Consider the following 21,619-nt stretch of genomic DNA (forward strand, 5'->3'; position numbering starts at 1 on the left):
ATTTAAAAGATAATCATAAATGAGGATTAACCAAACCCAGACCACCTAAAAAAATACACTGATGCTAGGACTTGCCTGGTGGTCCAGTGGCTAAGACTCTGAGCTCCAAATGCAGGGGGCTCAGGTTCGATCCCTGGTCAGGAACCTACATGCCACAACTAAAACCCAGCACAGCTGAATAAATAAATATAAGACTATTTTTTAAAAAATTGATGATGATTTTGCCTTTTCTTCAACCAGTGTTACTGGTTGTCTAAAGACCCCTATGCAATGATTTTGAGGAGCTGAAGTGCATGTGTAATTGAGAAATGCATTTAACACATTGCATGTAGAGGTATTTTCCACTTAGTACTTCTTTTAGTGTAATTACAGGAGGAGGAAAAAGATCTATCATTGGGTAACTCTCATGAGGATGAATGACAGACGATATTATGTGAGTGAGACACTTATGTATGGGTAAGAAAGCCTGCGTAACTGCTTTGTATGTAATCTTATGAGAACCAAGGAAAGGAGATGACAGGATGCCATGGGAAAAAGAGAATGAAAAGCACTAGTTAAGATTAGTCAGCCACCTGCGTTAATCCTATGACAACCGTGTTTAGGAGGTTAGTTTTCTGAATTTGGTTACCATGGTAACAAACCTTTAGAATGCCCTTGAAACAATTTACAGAATGACTGCCCATATTGAGTATAGGCAACACTGAGAGAATATAAGTATGCATATCTATTTTAAAATTATTTTTAGAATTTAAATGATCAATCTGACCTTTTAAATATGCAGTTTAGACAACCATAAATTGTATTTTAGCCGAAAGGTATAAAATCCTACTCATATAATTAGATGATGGGCTTGTAAGTTTAATTATTCAAATGTATCATCTCAATGAGTGGCTCCTCTTTAATTTTGAATAAGATAGCAGTTCATGAATGTTCAGGACCTGGTTTTAGAAACAAATTATATATGCTTGACATTCATTGCTGCAACTTTAGGACTCATTCATGGGTTTAGCCAACTGAGCATATCATTTAAAGGACAGTTGCTGAAACTTCATCTTATGATCATCAAAGAGCAGACTAGAAGATTCTATAATCAGACTTAGGAGTTTCAACCTAATCCTTTCTTGCTGATATGTTTTCCTAGTTTACAATGTGTAGAAAAGGTTGACCTCGTGCTATGTATGGTTTTAAAACAGGGTTTGCTTTGAATACTCTAGTGACACCTGTAGCCACCTTTTAATAGATGAAAGCTCATTTTGAATTGTAAATGTTGAGCCTTTTATGTTGACAATTTTAACATCACTGCTCACTTGAGATAATATATGACTCTATCAGAAGTTACTATTAGTTATTTTCCAGTTCTTCAGAAAAAAAAAGTCTGTCTAAATTGCTGTAGAAATTTGGGTTTCAATTAAAAGATTTCCTTCATGCTCTTAGTGATTAAACAATGATTTCACCTATTGAGAGAATTTATGAAATTTCTGATTCTAGTGAGAGTATTTTGTTTGGGGTACTCTTTTGTGTTCTATGAAAGACCAAAAAATTCGTATTATTTCATTTTTTGTCAGTTTAATTTCAGAGAACTGACAATCTAGATATATAGAGATACTTTAGTTCTTAAATCTATGATTATTCTTTCTTTTCCATTGACTTTCTACCTTAATCATAAACCAAGTTCTATGTTTTTACTATTCTTATATATCCCTTATACCATTATTCTGTTCTTATTCTATCTCTTATACCATTGGCTCTAGCTCTTACATGTGCAAAGGATTTGACCTTTTGCATATGTAGAGTGATTTATTCCTGAGAACTGGAAGCTGGGTTTGGTTCTATTTGAATTTCAAAAAGCACTGCTCATATTTTTTGAAACAAAAATTAAAAGCAGAGATTATTTTGCCATCATATGAATTTCTAAGCTTACTGATTTTTCTTTACCATGAATACAAAGAAAGTATTGAGCTTTAAAAATTATTAGAAAATTTCAAGAATAGCCAAACACATAGAGGAAGTACACTGTTAGCTTAGGGGCTGGGGGGAAAGTACTACCAGTGGGTATAGGATTTCTTTTTGGAGTAATGAAAATGTCCTAAAATTGTAATGAATATAATTCTGCAAATGTACTAGGATTTCTTGAAATGTAAAAAAAAAAAAAATCAGTGTACTACAAATTAATTTTTATAAAAAATGAAATAATATACCTCACCAAAAAAAAATGAATATTAGAAAACCAAAGATCATTGCCCAGTTTGAGGGAAATAGGTGAACAATAAAGAGTTAATAATTTTAAGGAATTATTGCCATAGTAGTAAAATGTTGAGAAAAAAAAGTCCTAGGAATAGAATTGATTTACTGTTCAGTCTTAATGTGAGAAAGAATCAATTAACTTTAGTAGGCTGTTTAATTTTCTTTAAAGCCTGTGATTTAAAACAAAAACTTGAATTACTACTGGATGTGGTATGACATTTTGTAAAAAGATCTTATATTATAAAATGTAGCCAAAATAGTACAAGACAAAACTTGTGATTAGTCTCCAGGAACCACTGGTATAGAGGTAACAGGAAAGAACAATTATGCTGGGAGGAAATCTGGCCATTCAAATGAGGATTTCACTGAAAAATCCTTTTTAAGTTCTTCCCTATTTTCCCACAAGTAAAATGCTGTTTCTCATTTTAGGGCAAATCTGTACTTGTACAACTTCTTCTCCTGGTTATTCCCCAAAAGTATAATTACCCATTTAATTAAATTTAGCTATTAACTTAAGAACCAACTTTTTAAAACCTAGGATATCTGATGGAGAAGGCAATGGCAAGCCACTCCAGTACTCTTGCCTGGAAAATCCCATGGATGGAGGAGCCTGGTAGGCTGCAGTCCATGGGGTCGCTACGAGTCGGACACGACTGAGCGACTTCACTTTCACTTTTCACTTTCATGCAATGGAGAAGGAAATGGCACCCCACTCCAGTGTTCTTGCCTGGAGAATCCCAGGGATGGGGGAGCCTGGTGGGCTGCCGTCTATGAGGTTGCACAGTGTCGGACACTACTGACGCGACTTAGCAGCAGCAGCAGCAGCAGCAGCAGCAGGATATCTGAAAGAGAATGTATACCACACAGAAAAGCTGCCCAGCAGTCCCAGTAAATGGGATCATAAGCATAAAGAACCAGCAATATGTAATTAAATGTCATAATGTCCTACTCTTCTTATTATTGTTCATTCACTAAGTCATGTCCCACTCTTTGCGACCCCATGACTATAGCCTGCCAGGCTCCTCTGTCCAAGGGATTTCCCAGGCAAGAATACTGGAGTGGGTTACCATTTCCTTCTCCAGGGGATCTTCCCTAACCAGGGATTGAACCTGTGTCTCCTGCATTGGCAGGCAAATTCTTTACCACTGAGCCAACCAGGGAACCCCCTACTCTCTCGTATCCAGAGGTAAAAATTAAATTCAGAGTTATATTAACACAAAATGCACTCTAGCAAAGTAAATCCAACAAATGAATAAGAAAATGTTATAGGAAATTGGAACTAAGCCCCAAAGGATCTCCCTGCCCTTCATTCTTTACCATAATGAAAACTATCCCTCAATACCACAATTTACATTGTGTATGGAATTGTTTTTACTGTAACCATTTACTAAAGAAATTATCTTTATCCTACTTATTGTGGAATTTTAAATTAATGAAATGACTTGTAAATTCCCTGAAATCCCCAAGTGGGATATAATTTACCTGGTACTAGAGACCAAGGAGACAGCATTCAACTTTACTCTGGGTTTTTAGAATAAGACCTCAGCAAACATCTCATGTCATTTGCTTTTAGATCACAAAATAAAATTGATGGTAGTCTAGCTCACAGGCACTTAGATTGGTTTTGTAAATTATTGGCTGACTCATACTCACTAAAGGCATCCATTTTATGCCAGAGGCTTTATTAGCAGTACAGGAACACAAAGAGCAGATAAACAGAGGAGTCCACAGAGGCTGCTAGGTGTTGCAGACCTCCTGAAGCCTTCCTACCGTTTTTATCCTTCCCCTAAAAATAATCTATGCATATCAAAAGGAGCCACTTAGTCCTTTGGCAACCCTCAGGCAAAAGGGGTAAAGAAAGGTTATTGTTGGTTTTACATAGAGGACTAGGAGAAGGCAATGGCACCCCACTCCAGTATTCTTGCCTGGAAAATCCCATGGGCAGAGGAGCATGGTGGGCTGCAGTCCTGAGCAACTTCACTTTCACTTTTCACTTTCATGCATTGGAGAAGGAAATGGCAACCCACTCCAGTGTTCTTGCCTGGAGAATCCCAGGGACGGGGGAGCCTGGTGGGCTGCCGTCTATGGGGTCGCACAGAGTCGGACATGACTGAAGTGACTTAGCAGTACATAGAGGACTACTGGGAAATTTTACCTAAATTAAAAGTGAAACACAGAAAAGTGAGCTAAGTAGAGAATGACAAACTCCAAAATGACAAAAATGAAGTCTGACTGCACGGTAAAGAAGTTTCCAGAGAGAGGAAGTCATGCACTGGACAGAGCATTTCAATAACTGATACAAAACTATAGCCACATACACACATATACACACATACACACACAGACACACTATATACAAACACATATTATATATACATCCAGTTTATAGTTTATACACAGTACATAGTTTGCACTATATAAATATATATATGCACATATATACATCTATATATGTTTAAGAGAATCGTTTTCTTTTTTTCCTAAATCTCAACTGTATGTTCTTCTAAAGGAGTGGGGTTGTAGATAATTCCGAAAAAAAATTATATATAGAAGAATAAATTTGGGGAAAGTCTGAGCTCTTTTCTCCTTTTATTAGAAAAAATGTACACAAAATAGCTTTACTATCTAACATTCTGCTGTAAGAATTTAGTCATAAAAAATTTCTAACCCTAGGAAAAATGGTATCTCTACACAACTTATCCTTTAACAGTATATTCCTTTTTAGGCACAATTAGTTGCCCCAGTGCCTAATGTTTTCCAAAATGCAAAAAAAAAAAAAAAAAAACAGTATTTATAGAAGAAAAAAATATAGGAGACTGCATATTCAAGGGCAGAGAATGAGTGAAATTAACTGTCTTTCAAATTAAGGTTCTTACACCACCTGCATCAGTACCATCTAGCAAGTGGGCTAAAATGCAGATTCGTGGCATTAATCAGAATCTCTAGGGAAAGAGTTAGGAATCTGCACTCTAAACACAAATCCCACATGATTGTAGTGTACATGAAATTTGAATCATTGCTACATTTCTACAGCTTTTAGAAACCGAAGCATGCCTCTCATTACGTTTGAAGACTGAGCTATGAAACCAGTGTTTGCCAAGGTCTCTTTCTGTTACTAATCTGGAGCAAGGAGCAGGAAGTTGCATAGTTAAAGCTAAAAGCAGAGGCAAAATAGTGTTTTAAAGAGAGAAAAGAATTTACCTTCAAATCCCTGGTAGTTCAGTTGGTAAAGAATCTGCCTGTAATGCAGGAGACCCTGGTTTGATTCCTGGGTTGGGAAGATCCACTGGAGAAGGGATAGGCTATGCACTCCAGTATTCTTGGGTTTCCCTCATGGGTCAGCTGGTAAAGAGCCCCCAGTATTCTTGGGTTTCCCTCGTGGCTCAGCTGGTAAAGAATCCTCCTGCAATGTGGGAGACCTGGGTTTGATCCCTGGGTTGGGAAGATCCCCTGAAGGGAAAGGCTACCTACTCCAGTATTCTGGCCTGGAGAATTCCATGGGCTGTATAGTCCATGGGGTCACAAAGGGTTAGACACAACTGAGCAACTTTTACAAAGGCTCCAAACCCATATGTAACAATGTATGGATTTCTTTGTACTAAAAGGGAATATGCAAATCCTTCTAATTAGAATGCTACAGATATTAAGAGATAGAAGTACTATAATTATAATGTTTTCAAATGGGCATATTAATTTATATTCATGTTTGACATTTCAGATTTTAATTCAAACTAAAGCGGGTAAGAAAAAAATTAAAACAAAACTCTTATGTCTGGGTGCTCTGCATCTCTGGAAAATAAGTCCTTTGTTTTTTTTTTCCCAGAGTTATTATTGTAATGACAATTTGCTTTTTTTTAATTGAAATGTAATTTATAATATTGTGTTAGTTTCAGGTGTACAGTAAAATGAGTTAGTTATACATATATTTTTTTATTCTTCATTATAGGTTATTACAATATAATGAATATAATTCCCTCTGCTATACAGTAAATCTTTATCTATTTTATATACAGTGGTGTGTATCTGTTAATCCCTTGGTCTTAATTTATCCCTCCCTACATTTCCCCTTTGGTAACTACAAGTTTGTTTTCTATGTCTGTGAGCCTGTTTCTGTTTTGTATCCAGATTCATTTTTATTATTTTTGAGATTCCACATATAAACAATATCACATACTATTTGTCTTTCTCTGTCTGGCTTATTTCACTCAGGATGATAATTTCTAGGTCTATCCAGACAACTTGCTTTTTTATGAGAGGTGAAAGGTATTATTTTTTCCCATAACATTTCACCAAGTTTCTTTTTCTCCTCTTGTAGTTTCCAAACAACACTGAGAAGTCACCCATGTCCTCAATTCAGTGGACGGATAGCATGCTGATATATAAATAGCATTATAGATGTAAGCAATATCTTGTATCACAAATAAGAGGAAAAGTACAAATTCATTTCTACAAGGAAAGATTCAAATGGCTAATGACCCATCTGAATCAGAATCATCTTTTCTTGTTTTTATAGCAACTCAGAATTTCATTTAATTACATAAGAAATTTTATAGCACTAATTTCCTCACTAGGCATTATTGTTTTACTGATTGATTTGGCTGTGCCAGGTCCTAGCTGCAGCACGTGGGATCTTTCAGCTGCAGCATGTGAACTCTTAGAGTTGCAGTATGTGGGATCTAGTTTCTTGTCCAGGGATCAAACCCAGGCCCTCTGCATTGGGAGCGCGGAGTCTTAGCTTCAGGACCTCCAGGCAAGTCCCTTAGAAAGCATTAATCATCATAATGCCTACCCGTGACATAAAATAAACTTCTAAACCAAAACATTAATGACAACTACAACCAAAACTAAACACCACATAGCACTGCCCAAAAGTTCACCATTAACTATTGCCCTCAAATCAGTTCAGTCCAGTCGCTCAGTCGTGTCCACCTCTTTGCGACCCCATGAATCGCAGCACGCCAGGCCTCCCTGTCCATTACCACTCCCGGAGTTCACTCAGACTCATGTCCATTGAGTCAGTGATGCCATCCAGCCATCTCATCCTCTGTCATCCCCTTCTCCTCCTGCCCCCAGTCCCTCCCAGCATCAGAGTCTTTTCCAATGAGTCAACTCTTCGCATGAGGTGGCCAAAGTACTGGAGTTTCAGCTTTAGCATCAGTCCTTCCAAAGAAATCCCAGGGCTGATCTCCTTCAGAATGGACTGGTTGGATCTCCTTGCAATCCAAGGGATTCTCAAGAGTCTTCTCCAACACCACAGTTCAAAAGCATCAATTCTTCGGTGCTCAGCTTTCTTCACAGTCCAACTCTCACATCCATACATGACCACTGGAAAAACCACAGCCTTGACTAGATGGACCTTTGTTGGCAAAGTAATGTCTCTGCTTTTGAATACGCTATCTAGGTTAGTCATAACTTTCCTTCCAAGGAGTAAGCGTCTTTTAATTTCTTGGCTGCAATCACCATCTGCAGTGATTTTGGACCCCAAAAACATAAAGTCTGACACTGTTTCCACTGTTTCCCCATCTATTTCCCATGAAGTGATGGGGCTGGATGCCATGATCTTAGTTTTCTGAATGTTGAGCTTTAAGCCAACTTTTTTACTCTTCTCTTTCACTTTCATCAAGAGGCTTTTTAGTTCCAATTCACTTTCTGCCATAAGGGTAGTGTCATCTGCATATCTGAGGATATTGATATTTCTCCTGGCAATCTTGATTCCAGCTGTGCTTCTTCCAGCCCAGCGTTTCTCATGATGTATTCTGCATATAAGTTAAAAAAGCAGGGTGACAATATACAGCCTTGGCGTACTCCTTTTCCTATTTGGAACCAGTCTGTTGTTCTATGTCCAGTTCTAACTGTTGCTTCCTGACCTGCATATAGGTTTCTCAAGATGCAGGTAAGGTGGTCTGGTATTCCCATCTCTTTCAGAATTTTCCAGTTTATTGTGATCCACACAGTCAAAGGCTTTGGCATAGTCAATAAAGCAGAAATAGATGTTTTTCTGGAACTCTTTGCTTTTTCGATGATCCAGCGGATGTTGGCAATTTGATCTCTGGTTCCTCTGCCTTTTCTAAAACCAGTTTGAACATCAGGGAGTTCATGGTTCATGTATTGCTGAAGCCTGGCTTGGAGAATTTTGAGCATTACTTTCCTAGCGGTGAGATGAGTGCAATTGTGTGGTAGTTTGAGCATTCTTTGGCATTGCCTTTCTTTGGGATTGGAATGAAAACTGACCTTTTCCAGTTCTGTGGCCACTGCTGAATTTTCCAAATTTGCTGGCATATTGAGTGCAGCACTTTCACAGCATCATCTTTCAGGATTTGAAATAGCTCAACTGGAATTCATCACCTCCACTAGCTTTGTTCATAGTGATGCTTTGTATGATGCTTCACTTTAATGTGAAGTCAAGTAAGGCCCACTTGACTTCACATTCCATGATGTCTGGCTCTAGGTCAGTGATCACACCATCGTGATTACCTGGGTCATAAAGATCTTTTTTGTATAGTTCTTCTGTGTATTCTTGCCATCTCTTTTTAATATCTTCTGCTTCTGTTAAGTCCATCCATTTCTGTCCTTTATTGAGCCCATCTTTGCATGAAATGTTCCCTTGGTATCTCTAATTTTCTTGCCCTTAATAGTTTGATGCTAATTTCAAAACAATTGAAACCACACCACAGCTTTCTTTACAAATATATCTAAACAGAGTGGATAACCAAAGACACATTCAAAATGTCATCACACCCCTCTCCTCACTTTACCTGTTCATTTTCCTCACTTAGTTTCAATGTAAGACCGAGAATAACAGTTAGAAAATCAATAAAGCTGCTGAGTCACCTGGGGCTTGAAGAATTTTTCACAAAATCAATTATTTCCCAAATAAACTTTATTTTGAAAAGAATACCACAAAAGAGTTGTTGAAATTTAAATATAACATATCTTAGCAGTATTACTGAGGCAAATTATATACAAGTGGAGTCACAGTTCATGTCTGATTATTCTTACGAATGAAAAGTAGTGCAAAGATGCTGCTACACTAAACAGGCAGATAATGTAAAAACAACCATAACCTATTTATATGCTGTCATTTCATACTTGTATCTAAATATTTAGGTGGGAATTGATCCAAATTCATACAAGATAAATAATATGCTCCCTGAATAACCAAAATTCTTTTTCCTTTCCTCTTCCACCATAGATAGCATCATCAGTAATGTTTATACAATATAGCACGGGATGACAAGCTACTTTCTTTCCCTCAATAATACAGTACAAAGCTTTCTGTATTGTGGTTTTTAAGTCCTTCAAGTTGAGGAAAACAGCAGTGACAACTTAAGAGTTTTCTAAATATAGGTGATTTCATCAGAGAAAGGTGTTATTTATGTTCTTCCCAAGAACTTCCTGTTTTAGTGATGAAAATGTCCACATATAATCAGTGAAAGTCGTCCATACATGATGTAGTAATTGTTCATAAGTACCAGAGGTAAACAACTAAGACACATGCCTGGACCCTCTCGCCCCTAGGGTTTTTGAGGCAATTCAGTGCTCACCCTAAGATTATTCAATTAAACCAGAGACATTTCTGGATCATGGGATTTCAAAAGCACCACATACAGCCAGTTAACTATCTTCAAAGGATAAGGATCCAAGGACAAAAAACAGAGTTGACTACTAGGAGAGCAAACTGAAGAGAGAATCCTTTTCAATACCAGAGGGCAGTACAAAGATACTTAACTTGGGGATTGAAATCTGGGTCTACAAGTTAGTTACTGATTGACCTTGGGCACAAAAATCAATCTCTCTGAATGACAACTTTCTCATTTATAAAATAGGTACAATAAGATCTCTTTTTTTCATAGGCTTAGTGAGAATCGGACAATGATGCACTTGAGATCACTTTGTAAACTTACTCTTCTTAGCAAATGAGGTTTGGGTATTTTTAAAAAGTATTGGGGAAGAATTCCAATTTAAGATAAAATTATAAAATCATCAACTTTTGACTTGTGATAGACCCCTATTCAAAGGCAGCCGCTGTGAACTAACAACATTGTAAAGCAACTATACTTCAATAAAAATTTAAAAAAAAATAGTAGCTGCTGTGGGTCTGCCTCATTTTTTTTTTTTTGATGAGGCAGAAATGGGAAATTTTTTATTGTATCACTAATTTCTCTTATAAGACAATGTTACTGTAGTATAACACATTAGTTATAGACATTTATCAATTAAAGAATGAGGAAGGGCGATCTGCTAGCCTTAAAAAGTAAACAGTGACTCATTCCAACTCTTCACCTCCTTTGCAATATTTTGACACATTTTATTATGAAGAAATAAACACATAAATAATTTGTTCTGTTAATCATGGTAGGTCATTCATTGCTAGTTATGTAGCTTAAATCCCAGGCAGAATATTTCAATGTAAACATTTATAAATTATGAATTTTGTTACTCACTTCAGCATTGCACATCTCCTCAGTAAAGCAGTTACTTAAAAGTAGAGCTCAACAACCATTTTCCTGTTTTCCTCAAGCAGAGACTCAAAAGCAGTAACAGGCACACTGTTTCATTACAACATGAAAATAATAAGCCTTGGGTTATTGCTAAAGGCTTTTCAAATATCAGCATCTAACTTGGAGATGAGGGAAAAAGAAATAGAGGGTGCTGATCTGTGCTGTAACCTGTTCTTATGTGGGGCACGCTCCTGGTTGCAATATTTTAAAATTACATGTATGTAAGTAAAACATACGGCTTCACATGTGAAAGTGAAAAATGGTCCAGAAGTCTTCTCTTCAAAAACAGATCACCTTTTTCTTCCCAATAACTTACCAGAAATCAATGTACTTAGAAGCCCTAAGGGGTTCTTCAAATAATATTCAGAAAAATATATAAAAATAAAAAAAACAAAGCATGAACAGAACATAGTTAACAAATAAGACTTTCTTTCGGGATAATTACCCTTGCTTTTAAGGATGGATGCCATGTAAAATGGGAGACGTGTGTCTATAATTCATCATGTTTATATGTAAATTCTCTGGCAGATATAAATCCATCTTTATCTTCATCTTCTTTATCAAAAATATCCTCTACCAAAACATCATGATGACTTTCATTCACCACTGCACCATGCTTTTCAAACTCCTTCTTTAAATACACTTTAACCTACAAAATAATGGGTCACATTAATAATTCAGATTCATAAGACACCCACATTGAGCCAATCAATATTATAGACTAGATGGGTAGTGCATTTAGTTATATATAACAACTACTAAACAGCTACATATGATAGTAAAAGAGTTATAAAGAACTTTTCCCCTGAAAAGCTGTTTCTTTAGTGCTGTGGGCTTCCCAGGCAGCTCAGTGGTAAAGAATCCGCCTGCAAGGCAGGAGACTGATGTTCTATCCCTGGGTCGGGAAGATCCCCTGGAGAAGGAAAGGGCAACCCACTCCAGTATTCTTGTCTGGGAAATCCCATGGACAAGGAGGCTGGTGGACTACAGTCCATGGGATCACAAAAGATTTGGATGCAAGTAAACCACAACAAATAGTGCTATGGCAGAGACACTGAACACTGCCCGGAGGCAAACGTAAGGATTACAGCACGAGAAAAACACACAGTGAAGCGTGTTAATCCCAGTCCACCACAGAGTCAGGGATTTGAAAGACCGCTACCTTTCAATCCACTGAATTACCCAGATCTTGTTTTCTAACAAGGATCAGAACTCCAGATATTTCTCTTAAAATCAGACTAGGTGATGGCCTTTTTACAATTTAAGTAGGTGACTAGAAACAGTAGCTGCTCTGGAACTCGGTGTGATCATGCCACTTGACCTTTCCATCTCAGAGATTAAAGCAAAATCCAGACTGATGAGTATTTAGACTAAAAATTTCCATTTTTACACAGATATTTGAATATATAAACAAAATATTGCCCCCAATTACCTACTGCTGCTGCTGCTGCTAAGTCGCTTCAGTCGTGTCCGACTCTGTGCAACCCCACAGACGGCAGCCCACCAGGCTCTCCAGTCCCTGGGATTCTCCAGGCAAGAACACTGGAGTGGGTTGCCATTTCCTTCTCCAATGCATGAAAGTGAAAAGTGGAAGTGAAGTTGCGCAGTCGTGTACAACTCTTTGCGACCCCATGGACTGCAGCCTACCAGGCTCCTCCATCCATGGGATTTTCCAAGCAAGAGTACTGGAGTGGGGTGCCATTGCCTTCTCCGCAATTACCTACTAGATTCACCATAATGCAGTTCAACTGTATTTTCATTTTTAATCATATTCCTCTGTTAGAGGAGCAATTTCAAACCTTCTCTCCTCCCTCTACCACCAATATGCAAACATAATGTGCACATTTATTTTTAAGATTAAGGGGATGTAATGCAGTTGAAAAAAGCGGGAGAGGCAGTGATAATAGATGCGCTAAGGTAGAACACGTCTCCAGGGTATACTGTGTGAATAAAGTGAGATCCCAAACAGTATGCGTAGTATGCTGCTTTTTGTGTAAGCAAGGGGGAAAGAAAACTGTATATTCATGTTTGCTAGTATTTGGATAAAGAAATACCTAGAAGAATACATTAGAAACTAATAAAACTGGATAGGAAGGAGAAGGTCACATGGTAGAAGAGGATATAGGTGGGAGAATGACTTCTTAATAAATCCTTTTATATTGAATTGATTTCTTTGAACCATGTGAATGTGTTGTTTATTCAGGATTTTTTAAAGGAAAGGGAATTCAAATTTATCTGGGATAGAAAAAAGTTTATGACTGATAAACACTCTGAGGTGTTATAAATTTAGTAGCTGTGGATCATGACCCTGTGGTTTATAACAACATATCTTATTCAAGACTCAATCATTTTCTGGTCATTGGAATGAAATGGATGAAAGCATAAAAAGGGACTTGATTTCTGACTAGCCAAGCCATAATGGAGAATGGGGGGAATGACTAAGTCGTGTCCAATCCTTTGAGACCCCATGGACTACACTATACATACAGTCCATGGAATTCTCCAGGCCAGAATACTGGAGTGGGGTAGTCTTTCCCTTCCCCAGGGGATATTCCCAACACAAGGATCGAATCCAGGTCTCCCACATTGAAGGCGGATTCTCTACCAGATGAGCCACAAGGGAAGCCCAAGAATACTGGAGTGGGTAGCCTATCCCTTCTCCAGCGGATCTTCCCAACCCAGGAATTGAACGAGGGTCTCCTGCATTGCAGGTGGATTCTTTACCAACGAGCTGTCAGGGAAGCCCATAATTGAGAATATGAGTAGACAAAAAATATAAGGATACAGATCTTTCTCCATTTCTTTCCCCACAGAAGCCAGACTAAGACATGTATGTGTAGCAATGGCTGCAAAAGCCTAAATAAATTATATAGAGAAGTCCTCTTCCTTTCCTCTTTCTCAACACCAGGACCTTGAGGGAGCTGGGAAAGGTCTGTCTGCTTCTATGAAAAATCAAGACTGGGATCTCCTATTCTGAGCAAAACTGAGCATGTGATCTGCTTGCTGCTGCTAACTGCTAGATAATCACTATACAACTCCATTTAACAACCAGTGATATTATGCAGGACATCTTTGTTTCTTACACAGTAACTCCAAAACAGGAATTTGTCTTGGTAAAACAGATCTTCAAAAACTCTGGGCAAGGGGGAAGGAAGGAAGAAGGGAAGGGATACTTAGGGAGTTTGGGAGGATATGCTACAAACTGCTATATTTACAATGGATAACCAACAAGGACCTCCTATATAGCACATAAAACTCTGCTCAATGTTATGTGGCAGCCTGGATGGGAGGGGAGTTTGGGGGAGTATGGATATTTGTATATGTATGGCTGAGTCCCTTTGCTATTTACCTAATTGTTAATCGGCTACACCACAATACAAAAAAAAAAAAAGTTTAAAAAAAAAAGGGCAAGAGCAAGATACAGTGAATCCTATTGCATTAAGGAGAAAAAAAGCAAAAGAATGGGAAGTCTCAATATACTTTTCTCCAATACAGTGATTTCCTATGGAAAAAAAAAAAAGGCAATTTTCAAAGCATCAGTGTTTAAGAAAACTTATAAATAACATTTTACACAATAAAATAAATTTTATTTAAAAATATATTTCTTAAAAAGTGAGTTAAAAGGAAGGAAGGAAAAAGGAAGGGAAGAAGGGAGGAAAAAGGGAAGAGAGAGAGAGAGAAAGGGAAGGTCACCTCATTTTTAGAGAGTTTCCAGTCATCATTAAGATCCATTTCTTGGAATGACTCATGGGATCTTGGTCCATTTCGAATCTCCAGGAGATCAATGTTGAATATCAGTGTACTTTCTGGGGGAATTTTACCTGACACGTAGAGAGGGTGGGGGTTAAGTTTTATTTAAAAGACCACAAAGTTTAGATGGTAGAAAACTTGCAGTAATTAACAAAATACTATTTTAACTGAATTAAATGAAGAACATTTCTCAGACTATCACATATAGAGAAATTATTTATAGTTTATTCAAGCAAATAGAATAAAGATAGAACAATCCAAATTATTAGATCCAAAAGAGAGTGTTTTGACCTTGCAATTAAAGATTGTTTTGTACACACACATACACACACACACACAGATGCCTCATGGTCTGAGCATTAAATTTCAAATATAATTAATAGATTACATATTATATGTCAAGAATGACTTAATGGGCTTTCATTCAGAGTTAATCATAGTAGAAGTGATTTACTAACTTTTGGGTCAGAAACTCCTGGCCTAGAGACACATCCAGCATGGCCATTTCCACCACTGGGAGGCAGTATGTAACAAGGTGAGCTCACCCTGGGACAAAACACATCTGCCTTTCTCTAAGTCTCAGTTTTCTCATCTGGAAGCAAATTCAACACATGTTGAGGAAATTCCATGGGAGGGGGAGACATAAAAATAAATTGCTGAGAAGGGAGATAAAAATCTTTTAAAGTGAAAAGAGCTTTGTTAGAGTCCCAGGGACCTTAAAAAAAAAAAAAAAAACTAAACAAAACCAAAAACTTCTGGGAAACTGACATTATTTTTTTCCAATTTGTTTTCTTATAAGTATAATTAACATGCAGGTCTGGGTAAAGATTACAAATATTTCTTAGTGCCCCACTCCCTCATCCCACATATTCCCATGAAAGAGCATTTGTAAGCATCCAAAGAACAAAACTTACACTGTGTGCTGAAGCTTACCATTCCAGATCTAGGCAGAGGGCATGCACTAGAGGTCATGAAGAAAACTGGAATCTTTCCAAAAGGAGGCATGCAAACATGGTACTAAAAAACTACAAAATTTGTGTTTAAGTACATGTTAGCAGGATTAGTTTCATGGGACTCTGTTTGAAGGAAATGACTCAAATTCAGATCTCTAACTTGTTACAAAGTAAAATCAAGTTAAATGGAGTATGGAGAAAGAGACATGGACTAATACCACTTAGTATTTATATTAATATACTAATATCATTTATATAGACAGAAATTATAAATACCATTTAATATTTATATAAATATTAAAGGTGAAACAATAAAGATACAGAAAAGTGAAAGAATATGTTAAACATCAGATACTTGATTTTATCCTCTAAAAGGATCATTATTAAAATCAGAGTTGAATTTTGTTAGTAAATCCTGTTCTTTGCAGAAGATTTACATAAATATTAAAAGGAGAAACGTTAAAGATACAGGAAAGTGAAAGACTATGTTGAACATCAGAGAAACATTTTCAAGATTCTTGATTTTATTCTCCAAAAGGATGACTATTAAAACAAGAATTGAATTTTGTAATAAATCCTGCTTAATGCAGAAGATTTGAATAGCAAGGTCCATTTTAGAATATATAATACTTCATATATGGCACCTATGTTCTTCTTAGGAAACTGGGGTAGGAAACCATAGTCCCCGCCTTATAAATGGTTAAGCTTGGAGGCTATGAAGTCTATATTTTTACTACATCAGAGTGGTTTTATGTCTAGTTCTAATGACTTCTTAAACTTTTTTTCTTCATTACGTACAGAATGTGGAAGAGATAGAACCAAAAAATAAAAATAACTCCCAGAACCACTGTCCATTATCAACATTCTATTTCCTTGTGATTCACTTTTTGTATGTATATATATTTTTTTTCTAATACTATCATACTATATATATCTTTGTTTTCTTATTTTATATATAACATTATAGCATACATATTTTAGATATAATTTTTTTAATGTTTAAAATACTCTTTTATTTTAAATATTTATTTAGTTTTATTTGGCTGTGCCAGGTCTTAGTTGCAGCACACAGGATGTTTGATCTTTTTTGAGGCATACAGGATTTTTAGTTGCAGTGTGTGGGATGTAGTTCCCTGCCCAGGGATCAAACCTGGGCCGATACATTGAGAGTGTTGGAGTCTTAGCCATTGGACTACTAGGGAAGCCCCGAAATGCCATTTTTAAATAACTGGGTCATATTTTATGTAGCTACACCTCTGTTATTATACACTTAAGTTGATTTCAGTCTTTTAGCTATTAAAAACAACATAGTGATGGACATTCTGTTTATAAATCTTCCCCAATACCAGATTATTACCGTAGGTTAGATTCTAATGAAGGAATTACAGGATGCATGCATATAAACATCTTTAGGCTTCTTATAAGTAGCCCTGTGGAAAACTGCATGGTCTCCCACCTGAACAACAGGTTTTATTGGCTGCCCTAGAATACTAGCACAAAGGCTCCCTGGACCAACTAGCCCAGTTGCTTCTGCTTTATTAAACTCATTTCATGACATTCCATTATTTATTTAAATAAATTATAAAACAATTTTAAACATGAAAAGAACCTCCAATAAAAGCTCTGTCGTGGGAGTGTCAGTTGTGACTCATACAGAGCTCACATCTAAAACTGCATTTAATTCCTTAATAATCTGTATTTCAAATGTTCAACTCATCAAAACAGCTATACTGAGTAGTCTTTCTTTTTGCATTATTAAAACAAATCAGTAAGTTTCAACTGGGGAGGACAAAAAAGTCCGGGAGACAATGGAGACACTGGCACAATGTGAATGCACTGAATTCCACTAAACTATATACTTCAAAATGGTAAACATTATGTTATATATATAATACTACCATTAAAAAACCCCACCATATTGGTGAGCAATAGTAAACAAAGTTGAGATTATAGAACATTTTTTCATTGATAGTTCAGTTGACCATTTATATATTATGATTAATTGGCCACTTCAAATGGTAATCAAGACAAAATTATATTTTCCTAAGATATACAAGTCCTGTATTTACTTCTTGAAAAAAAAATACACAGTAGTTACTACCTTCTATGCCTAATCCAGAGAAGAATTATAATGCTGTAGTACAAATGTAGAATCGTTATTACCTTTTCCTTCTTTTCCATAGCCCAAGGCAGGAGGAATGGTGAGCTTTCTCTTCTCTCCTACACACATTCCCTTCAAGCCCTGGTCCCAACCTTTGAGAGCCTCCAGGATGCCCAGGGTGAACCAAATAGGCTGACCATTGTTATGTTTGTGACTACAACAGAAAGAAAACACATTTGGACTCTTTAGTAACTTTATCATTGCTCCTGCTCATGCTCAGTCGCTAAGTTGTGTCTGACTTTTTGCGATCTCATGGACTATAGCCTACCAGGCTCCTCTGTCCACAGGACTCTCCAGGCAAGAATACTGGAGTGGGTTGCCACTTCCTTCTCCAGGGGATCTTTCCAATCCAGGGATGGAACCCGTGTCTCCTGTGTCTCCTGCACTGGCAGGCAAATTCTTTTACCACTGCACCACCTGGGAAGCCTTGTTGTATACCAAGTATTATCTAAATGCTTTGCTTCTTTTAAGTCTAATAGTGATCATATGAGATAAGTACCATTATTACACCATTGTACAGTGGAGGAAACTGAGGTTAAGTGTGCCAGTATCTGACCTAACTCCAAAGTTCAAAGTTCAAACTTTGAATTCCAAAGTTCAAAGTCTTAATCGCACAGTGATGCTTTCCCTGGGAGACCACTAGGGTGCAGAGAGGGATAAAATAATGGAATATGGATGAGTTTGGGAAGGAGGATGAGAGGCTAAGAATACTCACATGGACAATGGAGAGTCGAGAGCACAGCATCTTATATCCTCTCTACAACCTTTCCTGATGTACAGCCTGCTGATGGTTCTGACAGGTGCAAGAGGCTGCTCTTCAGCCCTGAATCCCCATTCAGACCCTGGTCTAATTCTCTCCCTAGGTGTTTATTGTGGGGCTATGCAAGGCAGTCTGGAAGAGTGGCCCCTCAAAGACTAGAGAAGAAGTGAATGGTCAAGATATCCTGGCTCATGAGAGGCCAGCCTAAGAAGGCCAACCTGATGGGCTATTGGAGGGGCTTGTGGGCTGAGTAGTATCTAACCCAATTAACTCATTCAGTGCAATAAAGGGGCTTCTCCGGTGGCTCAGATGGTAAAGAATCTGCCTGCAATGTGGGAGACCCAGGCTCGATCCCTGGGTCAGGAAGATCCCCTGTAGAAGGGAAAGGCAACCCATTCCAGTATTCTTGCCTAGAGAATTCGATGGACAGAGAAGCCTGGCAGGCTACAATCCATGGGACCCCAAAGAGTTGGACATGACTGAGACTAACATCACTTCAGTGCAATAAGGGAACTGGCCTATTCTCTTGTAGGTGAGAACTGGAAGTCGTTCTACTAAGCTTCCCAAGTACCATGGTTACTAAATGTAGGTAAAGGTCCTCACTTCTTTTCTTGAATTTGGCCCATGATCAAAGTAGCAAAATGGCAACTGTAGAACATAGAGGAAAGCTAGAACAGAATAAAGAAAGAAGAAAGAATCCAGTACCCAGTGCTGTTACAGTTTTGGGACATTTACTGTCATGCTAAAGGATTTAGGCCATTTACCACGTAAGTTATGGTTCTTGAAATGATGAACGTACTTTACAAACCGATCATTTGGTGGTACTTTCATTATAATACTCAGAGTTAGCAGGTTTTGACCATTTACATGGAGGCTGCATGACAATATTCCCCTGATCAGGAACTAGAACTTCAGTAGCAAAGTGTTAAATAACGTCAAGTGGTTTGCACTGAAGTCCACACAGGCTTTTGGTTCTGAGACTTGAAAGGCTGGACCTAAAATAGATCAGACTAAAATAAAAATGTAATTGAAAGTTTCAAACGCAAATCATAATATTGTTTAATGTCCAATGTGGCACTGTTCTCATTGAAAAAAAAAGATAGGGCTATTGAGAATTCAGTGGCAAGCTACCATCTTGGAACTTTTTTCAAGGACTAACAGAGTTCAGGGAAGAGTGCCACTGACTTCAGAACGTCATGACAGACCAGATCTGAATGCCCGGTAGAGGCAGTTTATCAGAAAACAAGGTCTAGGAAGGGCCATGAAACTTTGCTGCTTTAGTTCACGTCATTCTCTTTACCTGGGATGTCCCCCCTTCCTCATTCTCCACCAAAAAACCTCCATCCATCTTTCAAGACCCATCTCAGTTATGATCTCTGGGAAGTCGCTCTCTTTCCCCACCTTTAGAGCACGATTAATTCTAGAGTCCATTATGCTTTGTGAGCACTTCGAACATTCTGTCCTTTACATCATGAGTTATTTGTCTTCCTTCCCCCCTGTAGACAGTGTCCTGCTGGAGAAGAAGCCACTCTTAGTCATCTTTGTATCCCTAGGGCCTGACTTGTGGTCGCTCAGTAAGGATTTGATTGATGGATAGATGAATGAATGGATGAGGCTGGAAAGAAGTCAGATATTTAAATTTTCTCTAGTATCAAACAAAAGGGCTAACATAAAGAAATGTTCAGTAAATACGTTTGGAATGGAATCAGAGATTCAATGCCTAATTGGAAATCACTATACTTTTAAAAGATTTCCATTTTGCAATTTCTTTCTTTATGAAGCAGAAATAATGATAGTGTAACCACCTGAAAATCCTTCACTGTAGGTATTGGATTAATCTTCCATAACCACACCCACACCCGTCAATGAAGTCTTTGATTTCTAGAAAGAAATAATGAAATGAATCATGGTCCTGTGCCTTGACCAAAGTGTCATCTATCAGAACAGAATTTAAGTAAGTCAATGAACTAACGTTAAAATATCCTATGACAAGCAAATAAATGATTGTATATTCTGCTCATGAAGTTGCTCTGAAAAGCTAAAGTAAATTTCACCTACACCAAAGTTATTTTCCCTCAGGATCAAAGTTTGAGAAATGAGAATTCCTTTAAGTCTTTTCTACTTATTGCCTAATTATACACCTAGATATTTCTACAGTATTTCAGAAATTCTAGTTCTAATTTTTATAATTAAAAAAATTACTGCTTTATCCTGAGCACATGTTTCCAATAAGATCTTCAAGGGCCTTGTTATATAAGATTGGCTTTCAACAACTTCCTTTCCCCATAGAAAGAAATTAGATATTTCAGTTTTTTTAAAGAGATAAAGTTGGTACGCGCCACTATCCCTGCCCAAGAGCTGGCATATGTGGGTTGAGTTCTTTTATTATTTTACCCGAAGGGTATAATTACTTACGTGGAGTGAAATAAGGAGCCGTCCTTTTCTAAGTAGCCTTCATAATGGACCAACATCAAATCCCCTCCTTTGGTCTTGCGATGGCAGATGAACGGCTTCTGGAGAACTTCAATCTTCACTTCTGGTTCTGGGATGAGAGCCCCACTCAAACAAGTTACTAACAGTGTCAGGACTGCATTCCACAAGAAAAGCCTCATGTTGCCAGGGCAGGAAAGAAGTTGCTACAAAAACACAGAAAGGGCCCCCGACCTCATAGAGTTAAGAAAGTAGTTGAAGACTTAAAGACAACAGCCTCTGGCAAGTCATGACTCCCTCCCTTCCTAGCAGACGTGGCACATTCACCACCGACAACTTTCCCACGCTTTGCGAACTCTCCTCTAAAGAGTTAAGCCCAACCCCTGCCCTGACTGGCTCTTACAACGCTGGCTCCTGGAAAGACGGCCTCCCATTGGCTTGTGATTCTGTCCCTCAGGAGTCTCTCAAGCCAATGGTGTCACAATATTGCAATTTGCAGTTCCGCTGAGGGGAGGTAGCGCAGAAGCAAACCACCCGGAGTGGTCCTGAAGGCCCGGGGATTACAGAATTCCACAATTTAGGAATTGGAGAGAGGGGTGGGGAGCACAGCTAACCGGAAACCTCAGACAGATTCCGAGATGTAAAGAATCCGCAGGGTTGTGAAGTCCTGGGTCCAGGGGAAATGGCAGAGGTCTCAGGAAAGACTCCTTTCGTCTCACGGTTGGTGAGAGAGCCCGCTCCCTTACCCCCAACACCCCGCACACCAAAAAGTATGGTAAGGGGGCTTCCCAGGTGGAGCAGTGGTAAAGAATCTGCCTGC

General features: G+C 37.9%; 2 protein-coding genes across 2 annotated transcripts in view; one reads left to right on the forward strand and one right to left on the reverse strand.

The window, feature by feature from the left end:
- The window catches only part of PLEKHA8 (pleckstrin homology domain containing A8), a 94,973-nt gene that overhangs the window by 6,581 nt on the left and 66,773 nt on the right, over positions 1-21,619 (forward strand). The gene's annotated exons all lie outside the window — the stretch shown is intronic.
- FKBP14 (FKBP prolyl isomerase 14) lies at positions 9,107-21,149 on the reverse strand. Its single transcript, XM_005901402.3, has 4 exons — positions 20,785-21,149; positions 17,612-17,763; positions 14,439-14,566; positions 9,107-11,394 (listed from the first exon to the last, which is right to left on the reverse strand). The coding sequence occupies exons 1-4, from the start codon at positions 20,979-20,981 to the stop codon at positions 11,236-11,238; spliced, it is 636 nt and encodes a 211-aa protein (XP_005901464.1). The 5' UTR covers positions 20,982-21,149; the 3' UTR covers positions 9,107-11,235.

The sequence above is a fragment of the Bos mutus genome, chromosome 4, assembly GCF_027580195.1.
Source record: "Bos mutus isolate GX-2022 chromosome 4, NWIPB_WYAK_1.1, whole genome shotgun sequence".
Taxonomy (NCBI): Eukaryota; Metazoa; Chordata; class Mammalia; order Artiodactyla; family Bovidae; genus Bos; species Bos mutus.